This window comes from Nyctereutes procyonoides, unplaced genomic scaffold (genome assembly GCF_905146905.1).
Source record: "Nyctereutes procyonoides isolate TBG_1078 unplaced genomic scaffold, NYPRO_anot_genome, whole genome shotgun sequence".
Taxonomy (NCBI): domain Eukaryota; kingdom Metazoa; phylum Chordata; class Mammalia; order Carnivora; family Canidae; genus Nyctereutes; species Nyctereutes procyonoides.
Window position 1 is genome coordinate 44,569,275 of NW_026575133.1, and position 17,309 is coordinate 44,586,583.

At 39.7% G+C, this 17,309-nt stretch overlaps 1 protein-coding gene and 1 long non-coding RNA gene across 2 annotated transcripts in view; one reads left to right on the plus strand and one right to left on the minus strand.

Annotated features, from left to right (window-relative positions):
• LOC129493674 (uncharacterized) overlaps nt 1–8,373 on the plus strand; it is a 73,811-nt gene extending 65,438 nt beyond the window's left edge. Inside the window, exons 3-4 of the long non-coding RNA XR_008661186.1 lie at nt 6,685–6,806; nt 7,356–8,373. This is a non-coding gene — a long non-coding RNA (uncharacterized LOC129493674). The remainder of the gene's footprint in view (nt 1–6,684; nt 6,807–7,355) is intronic.
• The window catches only part of DAW1 (dynein assembly factor with WD repeats 1), a 45,511-nt gene extending 29,400 nt beyond the window's left edge, over nt 1–16,111 (minus strand). Inside the window, exons 1-2 of the mRNA XM_055300064.1 lie at nt 16,054–16,111; nt 3,361–3,433 (exon numbers count right to left, since the gene is read on the minus strand). Coding sequence (XP_055156039.1) covers nt 3,361–3,433; nt 16,054–16,093 — 113 coding nt within the window. The 5' untranslated portion in view covers nt 16,094–16,111. The remainder of the gene's footprint in view (nt 1–3,360; nt 3,434–16,053) is intronic.
• Nucleotides 16,112–17,309: the final 1,198 nt, after the last annotated feature.

The window sequence follows — 17,309 nt, forward strand, 5'->3', positions numbered from 1 at the left end:
TTGAGTTATGAAACACATTTGTAAAATTTGTCAAAACATCATTAGCATTATTAAGAGATTTCTAAGGAAAAGATACACATGAATAAAGAAGTCGAGCCTGCACGAAAGTGGCTTGGGTTCTTCAGAATGCCTAATCATGAGCCAAGACTTCTGTGGAAGGTGTGCAAGGATTCTCATTTGCTCACCTGAGAAGGCCAAGTGCATATGGTTCTGGTTCTGGACATGAGCTCTTTATTTTTTTTCTTCCTGTTTCTTTTGTCTCTTTAATGAACATGTACAGAATGTTCCTGCGATGACTATATTTTGTACCTTACATACATTCTCTTGTTTAATCCTGTAGCAAGAGCTAATTTAAGGCTTTTATCACAATGATTTCAATGAAGAAGAAACTGAGGTTTGGAAAGGTTAAGTTTTAAATATTTTTTTAGGGAAAGAGAAAGGGCCTAACCAAAAATGGCCATTCGAAGAACGATGATGATGTTGATTACTATTTTGTATGGGCTATAACATTGTTTTCAAAAAAGAAAAAAGCTGCTCTGAAAAGTACAGTCAAATTTCCCCCCAGTATTCAAATAATCTATAGCAATGCTGATCAATTTTGCTAGTGCAGAATAATAATTGTTCAAGATAGAGAATAATGTCTATAAACCACAAAACAGCTAAAGTAAGGTCATTTCACAAGACATGTCACAAACATGGATGAAAAATGCACTGTCTGTCCCCTCCCTTCAAGAATGGACTCATGGCCCCTCTGGGAGGGGAGTGCTTCGCTAACTGACAGCCTCCAGCTGCAGCTTCTTCAGAATCCACCTCAGCATTGGAGCCTGGGGGCATCATGCCCTCCTCTGATGGCCCTCAGCCCAGGGCTGAACAAGTGCACAGTGCACTAGCCATTTTTGTCCCCAGAGGGATCTGGCCCTCAAGCTTTACCCGGGAGCTCCCCTGTGGGCTGGTAGAGACTCGGCTCACATCCGCATCATCATGGTCAGTGGCTCCTCATGCGGAACTCTGCTTCACTTCCTGTCACAGATGCCACTTCTCAATAACCTGACACCCACCTACCTCTCCTATCTGTCTCAGCAGCTGCTTCCCAGAAATGTAAACTCTGATAAGCACACCTCTGCTCTTCGGAAATAAACAGTCCCTGAGCTCCAGACTGTGTAAGGGACTGAGGTAGAAGACAATTCACCCCACAAACATTTATTGAGTCCCTTCTACAGCTAGGCCCTGGGAGGGTCAAAGACACAGCGCCTGCTCTCAAGAAATACGATCAATTAGAATAGGAGGTGAATATTTAGAAAAGAAATGAGTCATAGACAGTTTATAATGACTTTGATAAATGCCAAGACAGCTAGTTGGCCAAGGACTCACACTTTCCTGAGAATAAAGAAGATAATAATACCTCTTGGAAGAGTTTCCAAAAATTTTTATGGGTCAAAACAGATTTCCCAGAAAGATCTAAATTAACCAGATGTTTAATCTGACCCATCTCACCCCTGTGGTATTCTAATTGCTCTTTTCAGTACTGTAACTCTACTATGTCCCGTGTCATGTAAATGTTTCTATGCACAGAATTCTTCCAAGATTCTGGAGCAGAACCAAAAATAAGATCCATGCTTTTTTTTTTTTTTTTTTTTTTTTTTACTTTGAGACATTTATATACTCCAGAGCATGACTACAGCATCCTAAGGATCTATACTGTTTTAAATATGAGATCTGTGTTTTCCTGAATCTCTAGCTGGAAGTTATTCTCTCATATAAACATTTATCTGTGCCACTCATATGATGTTCTGTTTGTACAGGTGTTTCTCAAACGGGACAACACATCCATTAAAGCAGGGATTAAGATTCTTTACAGCCTCTCATCAAATCTAACCTGGAGCTTTGCACATAGAAGGTGCAAATCACATCATTACCAACTAAATAAAGGAACATCTAACAAAGGAACTTTCTACATGCTGGCATAATCAGTAATACGTGCCAGTCACAAAAATAGCTGACAATCTTGACTTGATCTTAGACCTTGTCTTCCCTGAAAACTAGGTAAAACACTGATTTGTTGTGGATGAAATTTGATGCCATTATCTCTGCCACCATTTATTTTTTGATTAAAAAATGAATGGTTGAGTACCTTCTCTGAGCAGTCATCTGGAACAAGAAGTGAACTTCACATCAAACCCATCACCGTCTGAGCCACCGCATGTCCTTACCCTCAGACAAGCTTCGGGACCTCTTGAGTAGCCACAACCATGAGGAGCCAGGAGGCTGCTAGAGAGCAGCCAGTCTACTATTTAATTGTGGTTATAAGAGGGGTCCCTTTGCTGTCATTCTGTTCCTCCCCCTACTAATCATGACAAAGTAGAATGGTCACAATGGAAAATAACTTATTTCACTGGCCAACAACTCTGAAACACATATTGTGGTATTTTTGTTCTTTTCCAAAATTTTCTCCCACTCAGAATATCTTTACCTGATCTGAACCCATGGGCTTCTACAGAATAATCACTAATCTGATTCTGTCCCTTGAAATGGAGTTTTGCACAGGATTTTTTTTCTTTGAGTCTTGCATAGGATTTCCTAAAGGACTGAATTCTGGGCAGTATGATCTCACACAAGGATTTCCTCAGGGTGCCCACAAGCTTCAGAGACAAAGACAGGGTCCTCCTAACCTGCCCCATGACAATGAGGAGGACAGAATGCAGTCAGCCCTGTGAAGTATTTTTCTACCAGGAAAGTAACAGATTCAGTAGTATTGTTAAAATTCTAATAACCAGTATTCCTCAAAAATGTTAAGGTCATCAAAAAAAAAAAAAAAAAAAAAAAAGGAAATCTGAGAGACTGTCACCACCACGAGGAGCCTGGGGAGACTTGAATGAAATGTAACATGATATCTTGGGAGAGAAAAAGACCAGGAGGCAAAAGACAAGGAGAACTGAATAAGATATGGTCTTTAGTTAGAAATAATATATATCAATACTAGTTCACTAATTATGACCAATGTACCACGTGAATCTACGATGCTAATAATAAGGGATGCAGGGCATGAGGCATGTGGGAACTCATGTTTTCACAACTTTCTAAAACTATCCTAATTAAAAGATTAAAAACAACAACAACAGGTCTATTTAAGATGAAAAAGGGGCAGACTAACCATCCTTTACCCACCTCCTCCTCACCCAGTAAGACTCTGGAGCAGAACTCACTAAAGCAAACAGGAAATAACACAGCACAGAATGTTGTTTTAGCCATGTATTGCCTATGTTCAAGCAGCTCATCTACATATCACTCTGTGTCAGCATTTTCCAATAAAAAAAAAAAACCTGGATATAAAACCCAGGTTGCATTACTTAGCTAGTTTACCTGGGACTGAGGTTGAGCAAATCTATGGATTTGGTCTTCAATTCTCCACTCTTTTCATATTCCAACATAATTCCTATAAAAAATAAGCAAATGTGTTATAAAAGCACTTGTGATGACAATGAATGTCAAAAGTTAATGTATTTGCCATAATTTTTTTCATTTCTGTTTTTTAAGTTTTAGAATTACTCAGCATAAAACATATGCAGTGATGTCTGATACTAAAATAAGAATGTGTGAACTCCACTTTTCCCTAGTCCTTCCTCTAAAACACAGCTAAATACCCTTGAAATTATTCAATGCTAAAATAATCAAAGGTTGGTAGAGGGTAAACTGACTAGGGTCTCAGGACTTGAGTAATGACAGTGTGGTGAGTTCCTAGGGTTTCTTTTTACCTCCCATATACCCTTAAAGTGGAAAACCGAACAACTTGGAGCCTGGAACTACCAAAAAGCTTAGACAGCAAAACCCTAGCAACAGTAAAGCTTGCTCTCTGTGGCCAAAGGACCAGGCAAAGGGAAGTCAAAGAACTAATTTGGAGCCTTAGGCCCTGCTCCACAACTGGAGCTCCTTAGGCAGTCTGAGCTTTCCCAGTCCCCCTGCAAAGCTAGGCACCAACAGAAGTCTGATGTGTCTGCAACAGCCCAGTAACAAAGCCCCAGGCTTCCTCGACACCTTTAGGTGGGGCCCCAGGGGACCACCTAATCTGTCTATGGCAGCTACAAGAAAGTCTTAGGATCACTCAGACTCCATCCTGCAACCAAGCCATTGGTGGGCAGCTTCCTCCACCTGCAAAAGGGGCAGTAGTGAAGTAGTGAAGTCCTGGGATATCCTGTATCTCACACCACATTCACACACTGAAGCAGTGTCTTGCAGCCTTTTAACCAGTGGTGTCACCCACCAGGCCTAGAGTCTTGTCCCTGTCCCTCCACTTCCCCCAAGGTCATTCAGTGAGAGCAGGCATACTGGGAAGTACCTTCCATCTTGCAGGTGGCACCAGTTGGAACTGAGCAAGAGCCTTAGCAACACCAGAAAAATGAAGCAGACCAGAATATTGTAAGGGCTCAAAAAACTAAGCTGCCATTGGAACTAAAACCCATGAAGTAGACCAGAACCTCTATGCTACACCTAAACATGGTGACAATAGATTCAGATAGGATCAAGAGCCTCCTAACAGGGGATCCCTGGGTGGCGCAGCGGTTTGGTGCCTGCCTTTGGCCCAGGGCGCGATCCTGGAGACCCGGGATCGAATCCCACATCGGGCTCCCAGTGCATGGAGCCTCCTTCTCCCTCTGCCTATGTCTCTGCCTCTCTCTCTCTCTGTGTGTGACTATCATAAATAAATAAATAAATAAATAAATAAATAATTTTTTAAAATATTAAAAAAAAAAGAGCCTCCTAACATAGGAACCAAAATGTTCAGGACACAATAAACAGGAAAAAAAAATCACCCATCACACCAAGAACCAGAGAAAGACAACCAACAAAAACAAATATGTAGGTGAATCAGATGCTGGAATTATCTGACAAGGATTTTAAAGGAGATGTCAGAAATACTTCAGTAACCATTTACAAATTCACTTGAAACAAATGAAAAAATTAAAAAATCTCAGAAAAATAAAAGTTTTTTTAAGAAAACTGGAATGGGAATTATAGAACTGGAAAGTTTAATGGGCAAAATGAAAAACTTGTTGAATAGGCTCAGTAGGAGAATGGATATGACAAAGGAAAGAATCAGTGAACTTGAAGACAGATCAATAGAATATATTCATTCTGAACAACAGAGAGATAATTTATATGGGGGAAAAAAACCGAACAGAACCTCTCACCCACTTTATCATACTACTTCTATAAATATGGGCCAGTGGATCTCAAAAGCTTTTATCTTAGGGCTACTTTTTCAATTATTGAGGACACCAACGAGTTTTTGTTTTTGTAATATTTTCTGTATTAAAACTGAGAATTTTTAAAATTATTTATTAAACTGTCATAAAATAGCCATAATAAAGTCATAGCATGCTAATGTAAATAACATATTTTATAGAAATAACTATCATCATTTTACACTTTTGCAAATTTCTTTCACAACTGGCTTAATTAAAGACAGCTAGAATCTCATCTCTGCTCCTGCATTCAAGCTGTTCCCACACAGTGTTTCAATGAAGTATATGGAAAAAAAATCTGGCCACATACAGATATGCAGTTGGAAAATGGAGAAATAAAATAATTGCATTTCCAGATAATCATGGATAACCTTCTTTAATACTATATCAAAACTTAACAAGCAGTAATTCATAAAGATTGGTTGCAACATAGGATCCAAAACCACATCAAATAATTCTTCATACTCTGTTACATTAAAATTCATTGGTCTATCTCAGACTTTTAAAGGATATTTTATTCATATATGGTTACACATCATGCACCAGACATCCGAAAAACATTAGTTTACTGAGTTATGCCCATCTTCTAAATGGTGACATTTGTCATCATACAATATCCCCCAAAAAAATCACATTTTTTAATATCACTACTAATATCTATCATCAGAGAACTCTTTCACTGATCAGTAAGCTGCCCAGCTCATGGCAGTAGATAACAAGTTTTTTGAAATTCTAATTTTTGCTTGAAAGCTCAAATTTTATCACTGGCAAGAAATGCTGACAGTCTGGCTTGAAAGTTCCAGGCTCGCTTTGCTCAGTTTTCAAACAAAATGTCTTCCAAATATCCGAATCTGAGACCCATGTTTGTTTTTCAATCTTTCAATTAAAACTGGTATTCCTTGAGGAAAACAGCTGGTTCATCTCTCAGTCCACATGAATGACTGCACAAGAGTTTCCATCCAAAGAACTTTCAAACATAACTGTGCAGCAGAAGTGCTTAATGAGAATTTTCTATTTCATCACTTGGAATGCAAATACTCTGAGGTCAGTATGTGACTACATTACTAAGTCTTACTGTTTCATCAAGGGCCTTCTTTATTTCTTTTAATTTAAATTCAATTAGCCAATATAGAGTACATACTTAGTTTCAGATGTAGTGTGCAATGATTTATTAGTTGCATACAACATCCAGTGCTCATTGCATCACATGCCCTCTTTAATGCCCATCACCCAGTTACCCCATTCCCCTACCAACCTCCCCCTCCAGCCACTTTCAGTTTGTTTCCTAGAGTTAAGAGTCTCTCACAGTGTTTCTCCCTCTCTGATGACTTCCCATTCAGTTTTCCCTCCCTTCCCCTATGATCCTCTGCACTGTTCCCTATATTCCACACATGAGTGAAACCATATAATAATTGTCTTTCTCTGATTGACTTATCTCATTCAGGCATAATATTCCATCAAGGGCATTCCTAAGTGAAACTGAGGGGGTTTCTTCCTATCAAGAGTTTGCATCAGTGAGGAATACAATGACGGCTATGAACGTTTGTTGCCACTACCTCATGTGAAGTAAGTTTCCAGAGGGCTTTTGTACCAGTAGTGCAAATGTCAACACCATGAAAAAAGCAGATGATATCTTGTGGTTACTATGAAAACAGATTTGACCTTGAGGCTCCACTGAAAAGGTGCAAGAACCCCCACGGGTCCTCCTCCAATTTGAGACTCACTGCCTTATGACCACAAATTTGATATAACAGATTTCAGATCAAGAGAAAACAGGAAATTCCATCAAAAACACTGTATTTACTTTCCAAAGCACTGGACCATTGAGATAGAATGTGGCAGAGTTGAAAAGGCAGGTATTCGGCATCATACAGATCCGGGTTTGAGTTCTAGCTCAAGTCCCTACTTATTTCATGATACTAGGAATCTCTTTATATCTCAGTCTTCTCATTTGTAGATAATACCTTCAATTTGCTGGTTGACCTTAAATAATAAGTATAGAAAGCACCTGGCATCTAGAAACTCATTAAATAGTGCTTATTATCTAATGATTAATCAAATACTGCCTTGTGACGTCACCTTCTATTACTTGACATCTATGCCTTCTCTCCCCAGTGAGATTGCAACATCTTTGAGAAGAAAGCCATATGCTTCTTTATGCTCCCAGGAGGACCGTCCTTGTAATGAGTCGTGATGGTTTATGCACAGTAAGCATGTGATTTGGCCAGCTACAAGTACAAACCACACCGTCAAATGGATTTACGCGTTCCCCCTCTCTGGCTTTCATTTCTCCCACAGTGGTGCCTGCCCCAACCTGTTGTGTTTACGATCTTTCCATTTTCTGTCCCAGCCACACCTGACTCACTAGGCTGTGTACTCCTGGGTCCCTGTCTTCTCTTTACCCCTAGTGTCCACCATGAAATTTGGACTGTTCAAACAGTGCTTGTTGAATATATGAGTTAAATGACTGGATGAGTGTCCCCAACTACTGAATGCAACTGACAGTCCTTATCTTTATGACACACAGACTTTCAGAAATAATCGACACCATGGCCAACTCCCTCCTTCTTCAAATATGATTCTCCATGGGCTTTTATGAAATCTGTCTTTTTCTCTACTTTGTTACTTTACATTCTCCTTTACTGATTCCTCCTCTTACTCCTCACCTTTAAGTACTGACTTAGGTTAGGGTTCGGGTCTATGAATTCTTTCTTCACTTTATTTTTTTTTTCTCTAAGTTCACTAGTACCCATGGCTTTAATTATCATTAATATGCCAATAATTGCCAGTTATAACTCTCCCATCTAGACCTCGGAGCTCCAGATATGTGGCTATCTTGCCTGTACCTCGAACATGTCTAGGGTCTTCCCCTTCCATCCTGTATCTCCTACAGAGCTTGTTTCCCAGTGTCACATATCACCACACACCCCACCACACAGCTTCAATCTCGGGACAGTAGATAAACCCAAGCAGCCATTGTGTAATGAAGTATAACACTTTAGAACAGAAAAATCATTCCACATGGTTTTAATGATGAGAACACCAGGACATAGCAGGCAAACAACCGTACCTAAAAGGCTTGTTTGGTATAGTTTTATTTTGTTTCTTTGCCCCAAGAAATGATCCTTTCATATTTAAGACTTTAGACCAAAAAAAAAAAGAGAGAGACTTTAGACCAGACTCTAGTCTAAGAAGCAAACTTGCAAAGAAACAAAGGATCAAAGGATCTGTGGAGAGCCAACTGCTCTAAATAGTTATTTCCTTAGAGTATAAGTTGACTTTTTGGTTCCACGTTAACTTTTTCAATAAAATATGGATGTTATGACGTTGTAAAAATCTTTTTAAAAACCTACTTATATGTACATGTTCTAGGAAGAATTTAAGAGGACTTAGAAAAAATAAATGAAATTCAAAAAGCTAAGATTGAAGTAGGTAAGAATTAGATACATTGCTTAAAAAAAAAGTAGGAAGTGCTCTACCTACAGGAGAAGTGGTATAATTACAATAATTAATTGTAAAGAAGTGGGATAAGTAATTACAGTAATAGATGATAGATAGATAGATAGATAGATAGATAGATAGATAGATAGATGATATAGAAGTTTGCAAAGTCAAGGGTAGGTTGACTGACTAGGACCCTCTCTCCCTCTGCCCTACAGCTGGTGGGCGCTGGTCATATAAAGGTATGTGAGGCCAGGTGTGTGATCCCTAGACCATGGGCCAGAAGACCAAGACCTAATGGGATTTATTGACTGGTCATAGTAAGCCAAGGACAGAACCAGGATTAGAACACATGTCTTCTGATGGAAATATGTTCAGGACAAAGCAGTTCACATGGAGTATGATCCACTTCATTTACAAAATAAAGCAGACATCTGTAAATCTATGTATCAAAAACAGCAACAGGGAATTAAGAGGGTACAACAGGGCATCGAGATTAGGGTGACTTTATTTTTTTTTATTTTTTTTAATTTTTTTTAGGGTGACTTTAATTTTCTTCCTCAGACTTGTATTATTAAGATTTTCTATAATGAATATTACTAGCACATTTTTAAAAAGCTTGCAGCAACCTGTTTTCAATCTCTGTACTATTCAAGGAAATGTTGATATTAAAACAATGTCATGTTTTTCATCAAAAAAAAATAATTAGATACATTGACAAGAGGAGATTCAAGTAAAGGAAAGATCACATTTATAATTGCATCAAACACCTACACATAAAATAAACAAGTGTCCAAGACCTAGCTATACTACTGAACAGAAAAGAAAATTGTGATAAATGGAGACACATTTCTAGATGAGAAACATAATATTATAAACAGGTCAAATTAATCTATGAATTAAAGTAATTATAATAACTTTATTTTTTGGAATTTGAAAATTTACCATGTATTATAATGGACTATAGAACAATAAAATGTGATTCTGATTCAAAATTAGATCAACATAATAGAATTAACTAGGGATCCCTGGGTGTCACAGTGGTTTTGTGCCTGCCTTTGGCCCAGGGTGTGATCCTGGAGCCCCAGAATCGAGTCCTTCATCAGGCTCCCTGCATGGAGCCAGCTTCTTCCTCTGCCTGTGTCTCTGCCTCTCTCTCTCTCTCTCTCTCTCTCTGTCTCTCATGAATAAATAAATAAAATCTTTAAAAAAAAATAGAATTGACCATATATGGGAGTTTAAAAATAAACCAAAAGTAATTTTTTAAACAAGTAGGGAAAGAATAAACTATACAATAAATAATGATGTAGTTGGAAAAATTCATAAAATTGGATTTCTACCATACAACATACAAAGATATATTCTAGGTTGATTAGAGATTTTAATATTAAAAACAAAATATAAAATGGTCAAAATAACAGGACATATTTACATCTTACTGTAAGTAATTGGCTTTTTAACCATGATGTGAAACTCAACACCTAAAGAAGAAAAAAATTGCTGCATTTGTCTAATATTAATTTGAAGCTTCTACACAACAGAAGATCCCACAAAGTTAAAGATAAATGACAAGGAGCAAAAACATTTCAACGATAAATACAAAGCTTAAAGAGCTTAACATAAAGAATCTAAAAATGATTTTTAACAAGAAAATGGGCAAAAGGCATGAACAGTTAATTTGCTACCAGAGAGAGACAATGACCAATAAACAGACCAAAATAAAATATTCCCAACTCCATTACAAAGAAATACAAAATACAACAAGAAATACAACTTTTAGTCATCAGAATAGCAAAGATTGCAAAGACTGATAATACCAAATATTAGCAAGGTTGAGGAAATCGGCATTCTCAGACATATCAGGTGGCTCCTTCAAGATGCCATCACACCTTCAGTGGATTGAGGATAATCTTAGCTATCCTTTTATATATTGTTTAGAATTTTATTAAAAATGAATACTACTTTTATAATAGAAAAAAGTAAGAGAAAAATTAGAACATGGAGAAAAAGGAAGAAAAATGATAGAGATTAACATTATTAGCATATCAACTCCTAAATATCAAGATCCCAATAAGGTTATTTGAAAAATCAAAAAAGATACAAAGTTTCTATCAGTTTAAGGCATCACTATCATTAAGGACTGCTTCTTTCCTATTCTGTAATTTTAAATATTTTGCATTATATATAAGAGCACTGAATATATACTATTTATTTTTTACAAAAGTAGGCATTCCATAAATAGCTGAGTAAATAAATGATGTAAACAATAAGTAAATAATGTAACCCTAATCTGTACCTCAGAGAAAAATTGAAAATCTAGTTGGGTTATGATTCAAGTGAATCTAAAAAACAAAGAGCAAAATCTGAAACCTGTAATTGGACTGTTCGACTGTTACAAAGCATCAAGGTTAAATGTTCATCCTTCCCATGCACCGAGCTGCAATATGAGCCCAAGGCTGGGTCATGTCAATGAAGAGAACAGGCACAAAACAGAAAAAGATGCTCCTAGGAGCACATATTGTTCCGCGGTGATTGTTTCCCACACCGTGGGAAACACGGTGTGTTTTCTATCTGCCTCTGGTTGTGAATTTTTGTGCAGCAGGTATGATTCCCAAAAACACTTAAGAAGCTGCTACCCCCAAAATTCTGCAAAACACTATAAGGCTAAGCTTAAAAAGACGCAAGTGTTCCTTACTCAGATCACATTCAACCAACAGAGACCTTTAAAGTGCTCAGAATATTAATTAGTTTAATTAATGTTTATTTAACTCCTTCTCTTGGCCCGAAAACCTTGGAGCCTACATACAAGAAGTAAAAGACAAAGATTGCCATGCCTGAGTCAGTTGAAAAACACGTATGCAACACCCACTCTTCACAAAGAGAAGAGCTTATGGATTAATGAATGAGATAAAAAGAGAATGCCCATGTTTGATTAGCCAATTACTTTTATGTGAGAGGGACAATTCCATGGATGCCAACAGTGTGGAATGCTCCTGACCTATATGTTGCTCAAAAGAAAGTAGGAGGACTGAAATCTGGGGCCTAAGAAATTAAACAAAATTGCAGAAGGGACAAAGATAACACAAGAATGATTCAGTGGTAAGCGATTTTTTTCCTACTTGATAATGTTATTTTAACATCTACCTGCTATTCAGTAGTATGTTGGAAACTTGCATATAATGTATGGATCACCAACCACTGGAATTCAGAAATTAAGTGTCTAACATGCTAGTGGTATGACTTCATTATAAAATAATCATTAAGGCAACAGTAGCAAGTGTAAGTCTAAAGCATTACTTGAATGTGAGATTGCCGTTGGAACCCTGGACTTTCAGAGCTGGAGTGAAACCGATAGACCACCTGTTTGACCTATTCACATTTCAGGAGGAGCTCCAGGCATTCTACTCAACACACATCATCTCATTAAACTCATTCATTTATTCAACAAATATGTGAGCACCTATTTATTGACCAGTCTCTACTCCAAGTGCTAGAGATGTGGAAATAAACAGATTTTACTGAGTCCAGGACCTCATGAAGCTTTTATTCTAGCCAGGGTGACTATTTAAAATAAGTAAGTAAAATTATGGCACGATGAACTGAGAGAGGGCCAAGAAAAAAACAAAGCAGGGGAGGATGCTATGAAATATCTTGAGGAGAAGTTGGGAAATTCTAGAAAGGGTGGCTTCACTTTATTTACTTCACTTACTTTTAAGGACAGAGCCAAAAAGTGTGAGAATGCTGGCTCTGTAGATGTCCAGAGAAAATTACTGCAGCCAAAAAGAGCAGCAAGTGCAGAGACCCTGAGTGGGGGCATGCCCAGCCCATCCAAGGAACCCCAAGACGACTAGTGTTGCTAGAGGGGAAGCGGGGTGAAGTCAGAGGCAAAATCAAGGAAGATCCTGTAGTGCCGTGGAGATTAATGCCTTGGAGATGATGGTGCTTTTATTTTAAGTGAAATGAAAAGCCATCAGAGAGCTCAAGCATAAGAGTGACATGATCAGATTTATGTTCTAGCTATCATCCTGATGCTGTGTTGAAAATACACAGAAGTAGGGCAAGGGTGGAGACTCTAGCAATAGAAAGCATGGTAGCCATTGCTGTGAGGTGAAACTGTTGAGTCCTGTATATATTTTAAGTTTTTAAAGATTTTATTTATTTATTTGAGACAGAGAAAGAGAGACAGCACAAGCAGGGAAGAGACAGAAAAGCAGGTTCCCTGTGAGCAGGAAGCCTGATGCAGGGCTCAATCCCAGGACCTGAGCCGAAAGTAGATGCTTCACCCACTGATGCCACCCAAGAACCCCTGAATCCTGTATATATTTTAACGGGGAGCTGGCAGGATTTGTTACTGGGCCAAATGTGGAGTATGCAAGATGGGAGAGAAAGATGAGTCCAAGGTTTTGGCAGGGACAAGTGGAGGAATGGCGCTGCCATTAACTGGGATGAGGAAGACCACAAGACACCCCATATGAGATGTACATTGCACATCCAAAGGAACAACCAGGTAGGCCATGAGGTACTCAGGATGACTTATTCAGGTTTTTAAACCTTGAGAATGGATGAGATCACCTGGCTGAGCTCTGGAGCAATCCAACATTAAGATCAGAAGGAAGAGAAGCCAACAAGATGGATGAAGAAGGAGCAACAATAAAGTACAAGTAAAAAACAATGTGTCCTGGAAACCAAAAGACAGAGTGGCCAAAGGCATCAAATGCTACTGTCAGGTGAGGACAGGAAGGACAGAGAGGTGGCCAGTGGGTTTAGTGATCTTGGAGGCCACTGAGGATCTTAAAAGAATGCAGTTTCAGTGGAGCCATGAAGGTGATAACACTGTAGGAGTGAGTCCAAGACAGAAGAGAGAAGAGAAATGGGGACACTATTCTTCCAAGGAGGTTTGCTCTGAAGGGAAAGAGATAAATGAGAGAGTAGCTGTAAAGGGTCAGTAGACCAGCAAAATGAGTATCATCATCATCATCATCATGTGACTTGATGATCGAAACGGCTTGATGGATTGAAACAAATTGCTCAAGTTACAAAATCTAACTTGACGGGATGAGCACTGGGTGTTATTCTGTATGTTGGCAAATTGAACATCAATAAAAAATAAAAATAAATTTAAAAAAGTTATAAAACCTGTATACTGTATACGATGAGAGCCAGTTATTGTGATCCCAGAGCTCATCTTCCTAACCTACACTCCACAGCAAAGGGATGAATGAAAGCAAGTCATTCGCAAATCAGATCTATTTTGGGGAACCAGCACCAGCCTACACCAAGCACAGCCAAAGTAAAGTTGTGAATGCTTCAAGAGAACAAGCCATTTACAATTCCCTACGTGCTACCTCTCACATCTTGAGCCTTTTCATGTTATTTTAGTTGTAATCCTAAGAAGCATAAAACAAGTGTCTTTACTACAAGTGTTAACTTCATATTGGAGATAGTTGCTGCAAGGCCTACCCTTGCAAGGAGGCCCAGACTTCTCATCCGGCAGGAATACTTGGTCAACTACTGCTTTGTGGCAAGTTTTGCAGATTTTTAAATTTTATATCCTTATTTTTAAAGTGAGTTCGGAATTGGAACCAAAAGTTCTGCCCCTATTTCTTTATTTTTGTTAAGATTTTATTTATTTATTAATGAGAGACACAGAGAGAGAAGCAGAGACATAGGCAGAGGGAGAAACAGGCTCCCTGTGGGGACCCTTATGCGGAACTCAATCACAGGAGGGGGGGAGGGTTCATGACCTGAGCCAAAGGGAGATGCTCAACCACTGAGCCACCCAGGCGCCCCTGCCTCTATTTCTGTACCTACGAAACTGGGTGACCAGTGGGCGTCACTCATTCTTCAAAGGTAACCATACCCTCACCTGTGAAACAAGACAACCAGGCCAGTTTATCCCACTCTAAACCTACAGGGTTCTGTGGGCATATTTTGAAATTCCTTAACTCATTGGAATCAAGGACTGTGACCTTAAAGCAGGGCACAGCGCCTGGTGGCTGGTCCTCAATAAACATGCGTCTGGGGTCAACTGATACGTGTGGCCTGGAATGTGAATATGCCTTGTTCCATGGGCATTTTCCTTTTTTTTAAATCAGAGGCTCTGATGGTGGACTCAGGAATTTGTATTTATTGTATTTATTTATTCATGAGAGACAGACACACACACACAGAGAGAGAGAGAGAGAGAGAGAGAGAGAGAGGCAGAGACACAGGCAGAGGGAGAAGCAGGCTCCATGCAGGGAGCCCGACGTGGGACTCAGTCCCGGGTCTCCAGGATCACGCCCTGGGCCGAAGGCAGCGCTAAACTGCTGAGCCACCCGGGCTGTCCGCATTGTCCTTTTCATATTCAACACATCCTGACGTGGTTGGCGGGCACTGAGGGGGGCACTTGACAGGATGAGCACTGGGTGTTATTCTGTATGTTGGCAAATTGAACAGCAATGAAAAATAAATTTATTATTAAAAAAAAGAAAAAGAAAAAAGAAAAGAAATAAAAGGCAAGGATGCCTGAGTGGCTCAGCGGTTGAGCGCCTGCCTTCGGCCCAGGACGTGACCCCGGGGTCCTGGGACCGAGTCCCACGTCCCGCTCCCCGCATGGAGCCTGCTTCTCCCTTTGCCCTTGTCTCTGCCTCTCGCTCTATCTCTCATGAATAAATAAATAACATCTTTTAAATTATTTTTGTAAATAAGAATAAAATAAAATAAAACAAATAAAATAATAAATAAAATAAACAAAATAAAATAAATAAACAAAACAAATAAATAAATAAATAAATAAATAAATAAATAATATAAAATAAATAAAATAAATAAAATAAACAAAACAAAATAAATAAATAAAATAAAATAATATAAATAAAATAAAACAAAATAAAATAAATAAATAAAATAAAATAATATAAATAAAATAAAATAAATAAAATCAAATAAATCAAATAAAAATAAAATAAATAAATAAAATAACATAAAAAAATAAAACTAAATAAAACTAAATAAAATATATAAATAAATAATAAATAAAATAAAATAAAATAAAATAAAATAAAATAAAATAAATAAAATAAAATAAAATAAAATAAGTCAATGTGGTCCTTTCAGTGTCTGCTCCTCTGGAAACCAATCTGTCGGGACATCACCCCCCTCCCTCTCCGTCTGCCACATTCCTAGCGAGTCAGAAAAGCAGAAAAGCATTATAACTCAGCAACTTCAACGTTTAAAGACTTCCTAAAAAAAAAAAAAAAATCCCTTTGAATGCTTGGAGCAACAGTGTCCAGCAGCGCCCCGCCTCCCGCGCCCCCGCGCACAGGGATCCCTCACCAGGGGACCCCGGGGACCGCCCCCCCCCCGCCCCGGAGCCTCCCGCGGCCGGTACCTGGCGGGTAATAGCGGAGCAGGAGGCTCCTGAGCTTCATCTTCTGCTCCTCGCCCGATCCCCGGTTCGCGACGCTCTTCGTAGCCATGGAAACGGCCCAACAGCGGCGGGGCGCGGGCGCGCATGCGCGGGCTCCGGGGGCGCGCAGCTCGGGCGGGGGCGGGGGGGCCCGGGGGCCGCAGGCAGGGTGACCTCACAAGGGGCGAGGCGCGCGCGCTTCAGCCCAAGGGATTCCAAGGAGGAGGAACGGGAGAAAAACTCCCCATTCCCGGGCCCTCCTCGTGGCCCCGTCCCTACAGAAGAACTAGGACCACAAGGGAAGAGGCTGCACGTGCTGCCGCTGGGCCTGCCGCTGCGCTTGGCGCCCTGTACACCTGTAGCTATGGAGACTGAGGCTGCAGTGGTGCATCATTTCTTCCTGCCCACCCACCCCCCCAGAATCAGAGAAAGTGAAGAACCCCCCCCCAAAGAAAGTGAGAACCCCCACAGCTAGCCAGTGGTGGAGGCAGGATGGGAAGGCAGGTGCATCACTGGGACCCCACACGCTACTGTGCACCCTGGGGTTAAGGCTTTCTGGGACTTTCTTTTTTTGTTTTTTAAGATTTTATTTATTTATTCATGAGAGACACAGAGAGAGAGACAGACAGACACAGGCAGAGGGAGAAGCAGGCTCCATGCAGGGAGCCCGACGTGGGCCTCGATCCCAGGACCCCGGGATCACACCTGAGCCAAAGGCAGAAGCTCGACCACTGAGCCACGCAGGCGCCCCTGAGCTTTGGAAATGGGTGCAATCACTCTGCTTTAGTTTTCTCATTTTTCTGGCTCAGAGGAAGTACTCAACAAAAGTCAACTGTTATTAGATTGCTTTTGACATTTTGAATGAGGCCTTTGGAAAAATAGGAGCTTCACAATGGAGAAATCAGGAAGACACCATTTAACCATGAGATGGAAGTGGACATCCCCAGTGTAGGAACAAGCTGACGTTCATACCTCCTGTGACAGTGCAATGACAAGGACACAGCAGTTCTCTGGGATTCCTGCCTGCAAAGCATCACCCGTCTCTGATCATGAGGAAACATCAGGGCAACCCAAATTGAACCAATTGTACGAAGTAACTGTCAAGGTCAAGAAAGAAAAAGACTGCAGCTCCTTCAGATTAAAGGGCACTAAAGACAACTAAATGTACCGAGTGATCCTGGGTCCTGAGCCAGGAAGAAAATTAGCTATAAAGGACATGACTGGGACAACTGGATGAG